The 13,258-nt window shown below is 39.9% G+C and overlaps 1 protein-coding gene across 1 annotated transcript in view; it reads left to right on the top strand.

Annotated features, from left to right (window-relative positions):
- Positions 1–1,612: 1,612 nt before the first annotated feature.
- The window catches only part of mkln1 (muskelin 1, intracellular mediator containing kelch motifs), a 49,501-nt gene continuing 37,855 nt past the window's right edge, over positions 1,613–13,258 (top strand). Inside the window, exons 1-8 of the mRNA XM_070549701.1 lie at positions 1,613–1,754; positions 3,134–3,203; positions 7,360–7,502; positions 7,871–7,959; positions 8,560–8,669; positions 10,877–11,069; positions 11,184–11,300; positions 11,494–11,559. Of these exons, the coding sequence (XP_070405802.1) occupies positions 1,675–1,754; positions 3,134–3,203; positions 7,360–7,502; positions 7,871–7,959; positions 8,560–8,669; positions 10,877–11,069; positions 11,184–11,300; positions 11,494–11,559 (868 nt within the window). The 5' untranslated portion in view covers positions 1,613–1,674. The remainder of the gene's footprint in view (positions 1,755–3,133; positions 3,204–7,359; positions 7,503–7,870; positions 7,960–8,559; positions 8,670–10,876; positions 11,070–11,183; positions 11,301–11,493; positions 11,560–13,258) is intronic.

The following is a 13,258-nucleotide window of genomic DNA, read 5'->3' as shown; positions in this document are numbered from 1 at the left end:
AAAACGAATGAGAAATGCCATTCTGTTGTGAACATTTGCCAAGAGGTTTGGAGATTTGTCCGTGTTATTTTGAGAATGTCATTTCTGTTTTAAAAAATGAGCCAAACCAATGGAGAAAAACTGTAAACTACTTAATTTAGTTTCGTGTTTGGTGCAAGGTTAGGTTTTTTAGCATTAAATGTTTGAATGATGTGCAATCAGGTCTTCCTTGAAACAGAGAGGTTCATTTCAAGGACAAACAAAGAAACTATTAACTAAAATAATAATCTCTGATCTAAGAATGCCTTGAATTTCGCCAGGAGCTGCAGAGTGTCTCTGAGGAGCGGTTTCTTCCTGGACCGGTTACCCCAGCAACCCAACCCAACCTTGGACATCAAAAAAGAAAAATCCAGAATTTACGTGTCTTTGAAAGCAGTGCATGATGTTGTAATATATGCAACATTTATTGTCATCCCAGTACCAATGTGTGCAGCATCAGCATCTCTAAACAAATTTTAGGACTGGTAAATGGAGACTATGACATTTTACATGTAATCCAGATCTGTACGGAAGATAATCTGCATCCAGATGGAGCCTCTCTGTTCTGGTTTCCACATCTGATTTAAATGATAGAGGCTGATATGCACAGAGAGAAAACGGCAATGACTGAAGGACCAGAGAGGAAGGGAGACACAATATGAATCAATGAAACGGCATGTTCTCATCAAACTTTGTACAGCCTTTTTTTTAAATAAGGAAAAGATCAGGGACGATCAAAGGAATGAAAAGAAATCTAACAATTAATCACCAGGTTACCCATCGCCTAGCATTCGAGTGCAAAGCTGCTGAAAATGCTCCAGTGTGTGATCAGCTCAGCTCTGTAGTTCATCAGTCATGCTTGCATGGCTGTAGACTATGTTATGTTTTCTTCATCAAAACAAAGTAAGATTATCAGGGCAGGATGGAAACTGCCAAGTCACTTGACACAGGCCATATAAATCCTATTTATAATAAATTAGCTGCATCAATAAAAGGGAAAGAATGGATTGGAATGTTTACTATGTGAAGTGCCTTGAGATGACTTGTCATGATTTGGCGCTATATAAATAAAATTGAATTGAATGGATAATATAACAAAAAAAAAACACAATTTACATGCAGGAGGCATTAAATAAATGCCTAAACAACATCACATCTGGGATGACAGGAATAAAGGTTTGTTCATTTAATCGCTGGATGATTCACACACTCTGACATTTGTAAAACTGACTCAACATGTAATAAAACACTGAGATCCCCCTGAATAGTGCTTTTAGAAACAAAAGAGTTGTTTTAGACGGGAAACCATACAGTCTACAGCTTGGTAAATAACAATAACATGGATTTGTGAAATGTTCTAATCATAAACATTGACAAACAAATAAAAGGCTTACTGACTATCCTGAAAATGTATTATGTTTTTTTCTTACCTTCTTCAATCTCTAAACTGTGCACCTTTAATGTTTAGCCTGAAGCCGCATTATTTAGATGTAAGAGTGTATGCACAGAAAATCTGGCCCCTTGGCTGTGTTATAAGCTGCTGGTGAAGGATGCATGATGACTCCATGCAGAGTGAAACAGGTGTACTGTCTCTTTAAGAGAGTTCAGCTCTCGGCTTTGCAGCTAGCTTCACACTACCTGCTGTTTTCCAACAAGATGGCCGTCGCTCCTGAGAGTAGAATCCTCACTTTCAGCGTTTTTAAATGGAGTTCATACTCCTCCACATATTTACCCGAGTGAGTACCGTGCACGTTAGTCCCCCTAATGTTTGCATTACCGTCGGCGGCTACAGGTGACCTTCTATCGCCTTCGTACATCGATGTGTTGTCCAGCCGGCTAGACTGGCCTAACCGATCCTCGATGCGAGCCAGCTAACGCAACGCCAGGGACATGATTTGGTTCGGAAATGCGACTAATCGATTGCAACTGTGATACAGTAGCTACTGAAAGATTATTTAACTAACAGGACAACGTCTTAACTATTTCTTGTGGATCTGTATTTGTTCTTTAATGAGCTAAAGTCGTGTGATGTGGTGGACTCGTAACGTAAACAAAGCAGGGCAAAGTTAGATTATTTAAAAGTTATCTGTTTTTAATCCATTGCATGTTTGTGTTTGATTGTTTAAAATAACAGTCTGCTTTCCGGTTGCTGTAGCATATAAAATTAAAACCTCAATTTGAACACAACCGGAGGTTTTATGGATAACTCTAGATGCTAGTACGATAGCTAGACTGTAGCATCTATGCTAATGAGCCTGTTCACCGCTGGTGTATCAGATCAACTGGCGATAAAATCATCAGATGTCTCAGTGAGTAGGTGCCTGGGTTGATGCCTGATTAAAATATTAGGAATCCAAATTCGCCGTTTTAAAATGTTCTTGTCATCATTAACATTTATCAAACAGCCAAATTGTCAGCCAAAAACAACAAAATGGTGCGAAAACCTGTCAAAATGTATTAAACATGAGAACGAAGTTTAAAAAATCTCAACCCAGATGCTGCTCAGAAAGCTGCACCACAATAAAACAGCAGATATTCGAAATTTCACTGGAGATTGACTACATCCATTACATCCAGCTAATTTTTGCCAGAGATTCATAATTTAATAAACGAATAGAATTCAACAACACTAATTATTTTGCTAATACTTTAAAAAGTGTTCATCACAATAAAGCTGTAACAGCAGTCTAACAGGAATTTGCCATGTGTAGAATATCCATTCATGATTTCAAAAGCCCCCCTTGTAGCCCGCTACACCCTGCAGTCCTCCAGCTTTCTCCACCTTTATCATTTTATTCACTTTTAGCTGTATGACTGCAGTTTCCACTTTAATCTCGCCAAAAGAAACCTTTTGATAGTTACAGCACAATAGAAATTTCTGAGACCATGTAAATTATTGAAAGTGATGTATTTTATGTTTGACTCCCTTTCAATGTGTAAACATCTGGCTTTGTTTTCTGGACTCCTGACTTATTTCAGATCTCTGATTTGTAGTGACGAGCAGCAGACTGAGATGTGGAAGCTGAAATGTTTGCCTTTAAATGAGGACTTATTGAATGAAGCAGCAAAATCAACCTGTTTATTCACATTGTGCACTTCTGTTTTATTTATTTAGGAATATCTTGGTGGATAAACCTAATGATCAGTCTTCCAGATGGTCTTCTGAGAGTAACTACCCTCCTCAGGTCAGTTTGCTTGACTTCACTGTGTGAATGAATACTGTATGACTAGTTTGGTCATTATAGGTCATTTTTGACCACAGATAAGGGGGATAAAATGAGGAAATTCTATAGCGTGATAAAAAAAATGTATTATAAATTTCTCAATTATTTGACTCAGTTTCTAATTTACATTTCTTGGTCTGTAAAATTTCAGTGAATGGTCTGGAATGTCCAAAGCCAATTCTTAGATTTTATGTTTGGTTTGGTCTCCAAAACCATTCTCACCTGTGTTTATGAAAAAGACAATGTGGTCTATTTTTTTAGATATGCTGAAAATGTTCCTTTTGCTTTGAAAAATAATGTAAATTAAAGCAGGAAGTGAACAGAGACTATCACTCTCTTCTTTTATGGGATATATTTAGTTGTTTATAACAGAGTTCTAGTGAAATTCTCACTCCCAATAAACAGATGTGATGCTCATTAAAGTGACCATTGTGTTAACTAGTAAACTTAAAGTTACAGAGGAATAAATAATGTTTATTCCTCATTAACTAAGTAGATGTTATGGTTATAAAAATATACTTTAATCTACCAGGAATAATAAACTGCAACTTTATGTTGAAATGAAGAAATTCATAAAAATGTAACCTCTTTCTTTGTAAACAGCACAATGTCATTTTTTGTAATATAACATTATTATTATATAATATAACATTATTATTAGTAATATTATTAATGATGCATAAGAAGTCTAAGAGTTGTGATAATAAGAGACAACTAAGAGTTGTGATAATAAACAGAGCTGTGATTTTTAGGGATTTCTAAAAGGAGATATATTACTGCTTGATTGCAACGAACACATGAAATTGGTAAAATTGAGTATTTTCTTGGTGGTAACAAGTTTAAAGGTATGGAACACTGAAAACATTTTTTATGATTATTTGTGATTATTATCAGTCACTCTTGAGTTTTTCATGCAGGCTGAACATGAAAACAGTCTCCTGCACCTATCTCCTACGTTAGCTTCTGATTAGAAAATCCTGACAGATCTACGTCACACTGTTACTTAACATTCATTTACTCACCCATCTTGACTCACAACAACGAGGGCTGTTGTTGGTTTAGCGTCCAGGAAACAGCAGAGGACATCTTTGCTAGTAGAAGCTAACCATTAGCATTAGCAACTAACTCTAAGCTCCAGATAAAACATCCAAGTTGCAGAGCAAACTGAGTCAGTGGTAGTCATGTTGCTGCTAGCCAATCAGATGTTCGAATATAAGGCAAGGCAGCTTTATTTATAGAGCACATTTCAAACACAGAGGCAATTCAATGTGCTGTACAATTATCAGGACATGTTATGAAAACAACATAAAAACACAAATTAATATACACATAAATACTATTACAGTTTAGAGCTAAAGGAGAAGACCAAGTTACAGTGCAGATTACGGTGGAGATGACGCACGATAAGAAACAATTAATTTAAAGGCTGATGACATTAGGGTTTTTAGTTTTGTTTTAAACGACACTAGAGTTGGGGCAGATCTGAGGTCATGGGGAAGTTGATTCCATATGTGAGCAGCATAGTAGCTAAAAGCATCTCCACCATGTTTGGTTCTGACCTGTGGTTCTACCAGCTGATTGTTTCCCAAGGATCTCAGAGCCCTATTGGGTGTATATACAGGAATGAGATCGGACAGTGATTTATAAACTAGTAGGAACACTTTGAAATCTATTCTGTAGTTTACTGGTAACTAGTGTAGGGATCTAAGAACAGGAGTGATGTGCTCTGTTCTCTTAGTTCTTGTTAAGACTCTAGCAGCAGCATTCTGAGACTCCAAATCCTGTTGTCACGGTAACCGGTGTAGCGGTAAACCCCGGTAAAAAAGTTGACAATAATAATAACTGTCTTGTTTTAAAAAAAACTATTATCTTGGTGGATTACCGTGGCTGCGGTGTAGGCGCGGTGACCCTTACCAGCCACCGTATCATCTGCTGAAGTTGCCGGCGGCACATGCGCACTTTGTTGTTTACAACCAAAACTTTCTTGAAGCTAAAGCTGAAATAATGGCCAAAAGTGGAGACAGCAGCGCTCAGGAGGACATTTTTTATCCCTCAAAGAAGACAGAGTGGGAAGTACAGGCATCTTTTGGATATTTGAAGAATGCCGAGGGACAGTTTATAGAAGACGGCTATCCTGTTTGCAGCACGTGCAGAAAAAGTGACTGTGAAAGGCAGCAACGCTTCAAATCTCATGTCACATCTGCGTGACCATCACCCACAACTCTACAGTCAACGCAAGGCAAGCTAACGTTAGTGTTTTAGCTAAAATGCGTGATCCGAGGATTTGGGTTGAGGGAGAAAGCAACGAGTCGCTATATAAAGCAGTCGCAGCGCCGCTACCTGCATATAAACCGTGTCGCGGACACCCCCATGTTGAAATGACGCTATGCATTACGGGGCTCCCAGGGGCAGATAAGAGTTGGTCTCTCTCCGAGAATAATTATGAATTTAACAATGATTACTGCCTGATGACATTTTCCCACATCTGCAAAGCTCACTGGAAGGACACAAACCGAGGACAATATTTTCCTGATATAGGGTTTATTACTCAAGTAAGGGTAAAAAAGTATCTGATTAGAAGGCTACTTGAGTACTGAGTATCATCTGATCTAATATTTTTAAAATGATGACATGAAACAGACATAAAATAAGAAGTTATGGGCAAATATTGGTATTTTAAAGACTAAAGGGGAAAAATGTAAACAAATAAACAACATAATTACAAAATAACACATTTTAGGCAAAATTTAGACACAAACTGAGGACAATATTTCCTGACATACAGGGTTTATTTAATTGTGTGAAAATGTAACACGTTTAAAAAAAAATACCGCGATAATACCGAAAACCGTGGCAATTTTAGCCACAATAACCGTGAGGTTAAATTTTCACACCGTGACAACCCTAGTCTGAAGCTATTTTCTCCTCCAGCTGACTTCTACATCCTGACTCAGGCGCAGCTGCGATTTTCTTCCCTTGAGTATGGCTTACAAGGCATTCATTCCCACTAGAGACCACTGCAAATATATTGGTTAGATGAGTGTTCAACACCTTAAAATTTTAGTATACGGACTCCTGCCAAAGCTACTGAATCACCAACAGTGAGTTTTGCAACAGCACTGCTGTTGTATAATGAGTTAATAGTGACAAAAATTAATCTCTAAAATATATATATTTAATTTAATCTGATTAAAAGTAAAGTTTCCTATTGACTGTTGTGGAGTAAAGCAGCTGTTCTTTAACAGAACCTTTATTGGGCTTTGAGATTGTTGTGTTTAGTAAGAAGTACCCGAGGATGATCAGTTACTAACTGTACTTCATGTTTACTGTTGTTTTGGTTACTGCCTACTATTTAAATAATGGTTTCTGTTCATTGAACCCATTGACCTACTGCAGTGTCTGTGAGTTTGAAGTAAAATCTTTGAGTTTGCCTCGTACTGCAAGAGGAAATGAAAGTTTGCAAAACAATGGTTAACCACTCAGCTAGGTGGTGTCATGTACAGCACTTCAAGACCTTTTACGGCTGATAGCTTTCACATAATACCACATAACTTAGAATCAGTCATACTGTCTTCTAGTTTCTAAGTTAACGAGGTTGTGTTTGTTGTGCGGTAAAGGAACAATCAACTTTATTACTTTGGTTTAAATGTATTTATTCTACTACAACTTCAGTTTAAACCTAGATGTTCCTTAACTGCACAACAGAGTTTAGCTGAAGTTGTAGTAGAATAAATACATTTAAACCAATGTATTGAACTGTTGATGATTCTTGAAGTCTTTTTATCTCTTTTACACCACACTGTTCAGTTTCCCTTTGACTGCAGGAGGGTGTGTTGGGGGTTTTGGTATCTGAACATCATGTCACCTTGACCAAAAGTCAGCTTTATGCAATGAAAAAGAAGTTCACCCAAAGTCAATACAGGCAGCATCCATGAAAGCAGCTCTTATGCAGGATGTCATAGTTTGTAGGGAAATTCCCAGGGTTCGAGCGTCATTAAGCTAGCAGCAATATGCAGCAGTTTAATAGAGCAGATACTCTGCAGAGACATGAGATGTAACACTCAGTAAACAAAGTCCTCTGTTGAGGGCCATCACCATCATGTGTCTTTTTCAACAGTTTTTAATCCTGAAACTGGAAAGGCCAGCAATCGTTCAGAGCATCACCTTTGGGAAATATGAAAAGACTCATGTCTGCAACCTGAAGAAGTTCAAAGTGTTTGGTGGGATGAGTGAAGAGAACATGACAGAGCTTTTATCCAGGTAAGGTGTTCTTACATATGTGATCCGTTGGTGTGTGATTACAGCAGAGCAGTCTTTGTTTGGGTTTCTGAGGATTATTGTAAAGTCTGCCCTGGAACTGGGAGATCAGGGTTCAGATCCCGCTCGCGCCATACCGAAGACTCTTTAAAAAAAAAAAAGGTGGTGGTGGTGGGGGACTGGATACACTCAGCTGTAAGAGGTTGGATTGGGGGGTTAAACCACCAAATAGTTCCCGAGCCCAGCCACTGCTGCAGCTCAACGCTCCCCACAGGGATGGTGTGATAATGACTAATTCAGTGCAACAATCCATAATGGCACAGGGTTGATGTTGCTGCTTCATATTGATGATCTTTACTCTTGTTTGACAGTGGCCTTAAGAATGACTACAACAAAGAGACATTCACATTAAAGCACAAGATTGACGAGCAGATGTTCCCCTGCAGATTTGTAAAAATAGGTAAGGGCTGTGTGTGCTGTAATAAGTTTACATAGGGTATCCGCGGGTCCTTAAAAGTCTTAAAAAGTCTTAAATTAGCTTTTCCACATTTAAGGCCTTAAAAATCCTTAAAAATTACAAATAATCCTTAAATACAGTTTCCAAAGGTCTTAAATTACCAAAGACCCAATAAACAAGATTATTTTATTTCTATAAAATTTTCGTGAATTTCTAGTTAGTGTTCAGCATTTTATGTGTGTCATATTTGCATAAGTGGAACCGTACACATTCAGTTGGTTGTGAAAGGGGGCTATTTTTAGATGAGCACATTAGCTGGTTAAGCTAGTGGGAGCTTGCATCATGGGGAAGTGCAAGTTTAATGGTAACTGGATGGCTAATCCCACGTTCGCGACGTGGTTAGAACCGGTTCCAGGCAATAGCTGGAAATTATAGCTTAAATGACATTTTAAAAAAATGGCTTAAATTTGGTCAAAGGGGCCTCAAAAAAGGTCTTAAAAAGTCTTAAATTTGGCCCCCTTAAACCTGCAGATACCCTGTTTACAGTGCTCGTGTTTTGCTTAGGTACTCATTTGTCAAACTTTTTATCACCTCTCGTCTCAGTGCCTCTGATGTCCTGGGGTCCAAGTTTTAACTTCAGCATCTGGTACATTGAACTTCATGGGATTGAAGACCCTGATGTGGTGCAGCCCTGCCTTAACTGGTACAGCAAGGTGAGACCTGGAGCGTTAAATCATTCATGTGATAGATTAATCAGCAGGTATGACAATAAAACTGTTAGAATACTTGGTGACACACCTGGGCCCTCATTTATCAACCATACTTACGAACAGATCTGTGCGTATTTGGTGCGTGGGAACCTAATATTAATGTCGATGGTGGGAACAAACATGTTCCTAAATATAAGAACAGCTCTGACCATGGGTAGGAACAGCATCTATTGGTAGAACAGGGGAACTGTAATTCTGAAGTTCTCAGTCATCCATGCGTGCTCCTCATCCACACATTTTATTTATCCAGTGTGTAATTATGTCGGTGGAAAAACTGCATAATTGGTGCTAAAGCCAATAAAAGACACCTGTGACCGACAGGAATCTGACATTATATCATGGCTGATCTGTGTTTTTGGAGGATTTAACAGAGCGTTCACTCTGGAGGGAACGCGTTCTCTCAGCGCACTGATCTCAAAGGAAATCCTGCCATGCTGTTATTTGGCAGTCTTTGTGGCGCGAGAGATAAACCACACAAATCCAACTCCAGTTCATATTTTATTTTACAGCTACGAGAACCCTCCAGAACCTCCTCTGCTCTCCGATCATACACTCTGCGTTGCCAGGGTAACCAGATTGAATGACCGTTGTGAAGAGGCTGTGTTCTCAGACCGAAATTCCAATAAAAATAACTCCAAACAGAACGACTCCATAACCCGTTACTCCACAATTTATCATGTATGGAATTTATCATCAGACGATTGCGGGGGAACGGGCGTACGAGAGGCCACCGCGTGTTTCTTAAATTCGTCTTCGGACTGTTTGTACACACATTCTAAATTTTGGTCATAGGAGGGAATAAAGGACAGTCTCTACGAACGTTTCGTCAAGTACGTGTCAGTTCTGATAGGGCCAGACAGAAAGTCAAACACAAACCGTGTAAAACATCTGGCTACTTTCAAAATAAAAGACGTGCAGATTTCCTGTTGCATAACTAGTAAAAAAAAAAAAAAACGTCATTACCTGTGACACCTCTGTAGTCGAGGTAAACACACGCGTGAACGGGCAAAATCATGTGCAATCTTGTAATTCTCCTGCGGTGCCAGCTGCTTGGAACTCTTGCAGCTGTTTCCCGTCTGAAACTCTCCAGGCGGGAAGAGAGGTGTGGCTGAGGTCACGGGTAAAAGCGTTTATTACCAGTCTAGTGAAAAGGCTCAGGTTAAAGGGAAATTTAGCAGTTTTGGTTTGCTTTTAGTACCCCAGTGTTCATTTTAATTCACTGTAGTTAAAAACAAAACTGAAACCCTTGTCCTTGCTGTGCGTTTGAGTTTTCAACACCTTAATCTAACTGCTGAAATGTCTCCTCAGCCTTCATTAGTTTCTACAGGAGCAGTTATCACTAAATCAAACGGATCAGCTGTGTTCATGATGTACAACATACAGGAATCGCGTGTCTGAGCTCTTGCTATTCAGAAGACTCCAGTGTTTGACTCTTGTTTGACTTCTATTGTGATCGGGTGTTCTTTTTATTTTCTTAGCTTCACCAGATAAATGTTTTCTTTGTTTCTTCTGAGGCGTCTGATTGCCAGAAAGAGTGCAGCGTCTGCCTCTTCCGACCACTGCCCTCGAGTCTCACACATTCAGACGGGGGATACTGTTCACAAGGATCCTGTTCACAAGGGGCAGAGAGGGCTGAGAGACTTTTGATTCGCCCTGTGAAGGGTCATTTATCACCTACTGGCTCAAAAAAATCATTTATAACTAATAAAAAGTTACTTGACATGCCTTTAACAGGTGGCCTCTTCACAGGAAGCAAAAACCAGGGTCAGCTGTTCATTACCCTGCTGTATATAAACTTATTTACTTGATTTTTATTTATTTTTATCATGATGGTGGTTTGTTTACAGTTAATTTGCTATTTTGAGTTTGAATACAGTTATGCAGAAAAACCTCACAGAATCCAGTTGTCTTCTAGTGTTTTAGTTTAAAAAAAACTCTCAAGATGTCCAAAACATTGATTGGTAGCTTCTACACATTGATCATTTATTTTGATATAGGTCCTCTTGATTGACATTTAAAACTTTATTATGAATTTCAAAACTATTTGGTATTATTTGGTATCTCCCAAGTACTAAAAGGGACCTTTTGGTGACAGAGAACATGTTTAAAGTACAGATTTATACAGATTAGCCTCATTTGTGTGGTTTCAGTACAGAGAACAGGAAGCCATCCGGCTTTGCCTCAAACACTTCAGGCAGCACAACTACACCGAGGCCTTCGAGTCGCTGCAGAAGAAGACCCGGATAGCTCTGGAGCACCCGATGCTCACTCATCTCCACGATCGACTGGTCTTACAGGGAGACTTTGATGCCTGCGAGGAGCTCATAGATAAAGCTGTGAGAGGTAAATAAAAACTTTTAAAAATGTATTTTGGTGTGATCTACTCAGAAAACCGCAGATATGCTGTTCTGCCTTTCATTATTTCTACTTAAACAGTCTTTTTCTTTCCTTTACAAGATGGCTTGTTTAATCAGTACATCAGCCAGCAGGAGTACAAGCCTCGATGGAGTCAGATCATCCCAAAGTGTAACAAAGGGACAAGCAGCCAAGAAATCAGCCGAGACGACGTGAACAGTGAGACAATCTTTTCCTAGTCCGTCCGTTAAACATTTCAGTCACATGAGAGCAGCTACAACATCTAACCCTTTATGTGTGCGCCACCCCCCCCCCCCCCCCCCCCCCCGTTATTCCACTCCCTCACTTTCCTCTCTGTCATCCCCCATCCACTCCACTCCCCTTCCTTATCCCCTCCCTCCTCTTGTTCCAGGTGATGGTGACGACAACAGGCCAGGGATGAGGGGAGGACATCAAATGGTCATTGACGTGCAGACTGGTGAGACCTACGCAGACGGTGTTATGAATTTACTGTGACTCACTTCCTCCTCCACAAACTCAAAATGCAAATATCTGTCTGTTTAATCAGATTAGACTTTCCTCTTCGCTCCCGTCACCTCCAGCTTCTCCAGACATTATAACATCTGTTTTGACAGCAACGCGATTTTAGTTTGGGGTGTTTTCTCCATGTTTTTGGTACTTCCTTGCTGCCTATCTGTAGAAAACAAAAGGCTAGTGTGTGTGGGTTAGTGATGCAGCGTCTGCAGCTCGTTTCTGAGCTGCTTTGTCTCTGACCACACACTGACAGCTGTGTTTTGTTTGGAGGACACAACATAAGTTGATACAGGAAATCAAGAAAAAAAAAGACAAGCCATGTACCAGTCCCACGACTTGTTTATCTGCAATACCAAATCATTTTTAAACCCTTTTGTTTATATTAAGCATACAATTTCTCATGTTCTGTTTCTCATACAATCATCCATCCATCCATCCATGTTCTGAACCCGCTTAGTCCACGTAGGGTCGGGGGGGCGGCTGGTGCCTATCTCCAGCGGTCAACGGGCAATCAGGCGGGGTACACCCTGGACGGAGAGCCAGTCCATCGTAGGGCAACACAGAGACACACAGGACAAACAATCATGCACACACACACACGCACGCACACGCACACACACACACACACACACACACACACACACACACACACACACACACACACACACACACACACACACACACACACACACCCACCCCTAAGGACAATTTAGACAGACCAATTAACCTAACAGTCATGTTTTTGGACTGTGGGAGGAAGCCGGAGTACCCGGAGAGAACCCACGCATGCACAGGGAGAACATACAAACTCCATGCAGAAAGATTCCAGGCCGGGAAGCGAACCCAGGACCTTCTTGCTGCAAGGCAACAGCTCTAACCACTGCGCCACTGCACAGCCCCCTCATACAATCAGATTTCCTAATTTGCATGATTGTCTGTAATAAGTTATTTTCTGTCTGTTTCATCTTGTTGTTGTACCTCCACCTTCCTACTTCCTTTTTCGTGCCACAGCCTCAAACCCCATAAGTTGGGTTCAGAAGCAACATGACCTCTGAACTTCAGAAATGATTATTAGTTATTTTTATCCTCCATTATTGCAATTTTTATTGTTAATCATGTTTGTAATTCTGCTGTCAGTCTCTTGGCTAAAACCCTGTGTAAACAGGGCAGTGCAGTGAGATGTTTTAACATCTAAGTCTTATGTGCTGCACTTTGTTTGGGATATGACAGCAGCCCTAGGAAAACAAGCCATTCATCTAACCGTGTTAGACTTTAAAAATTAGACCAATCAATCCTGAACACATAGAGAAAGTGATGTCATGGATATGGTGTAATAAATTCCTTTCCACTCCTAAGACTTTTCCAGTCCCATCCCAAAACTGATAATGAAATGGGGTTTCTGGCTCAAAGGTTTAGTTATTTTATTTTATTAGGGGAGTTGGTTTGAACACGCTGTGAGACTGTAAAGCCACGCAACGCTCAGAGACGTCAGACATGCTCCTTCTTTGTCCAGGACTGAAGATGTCTTCTGTTGACTCCTGATCATCACTACCATCTCAGTGATGGCGTGTTGTCTTACCCGCTTTCTGGTCTGTTTTGGAACTATGATCGCGTTGGTCCAGTGCATTTCCTTTTACATAAGC

The sequence above is a fragment of the Nothobranchius furzeri genome, chromosome 1, assembly GCF_043380555.1.
Source record: "Nothobranchius furzeri strain GRZ-AD chromosome 1, NfurGRZ-RIMD1, whole genome shotgun sequence".
Classification (NCBI taxonomy): Eukaryota; Metazoa; Chordata; class Actinopteri; order Cyprinodontiformes; family Nothobranchiidae; genus Nothobranchius; species Nothobranchius furzeri.
The sequence above is the reverse complement of the archived record's forward strand: the minus strand, read 5'-3'. Positions and strand labels throughout refer to the sequence as shown.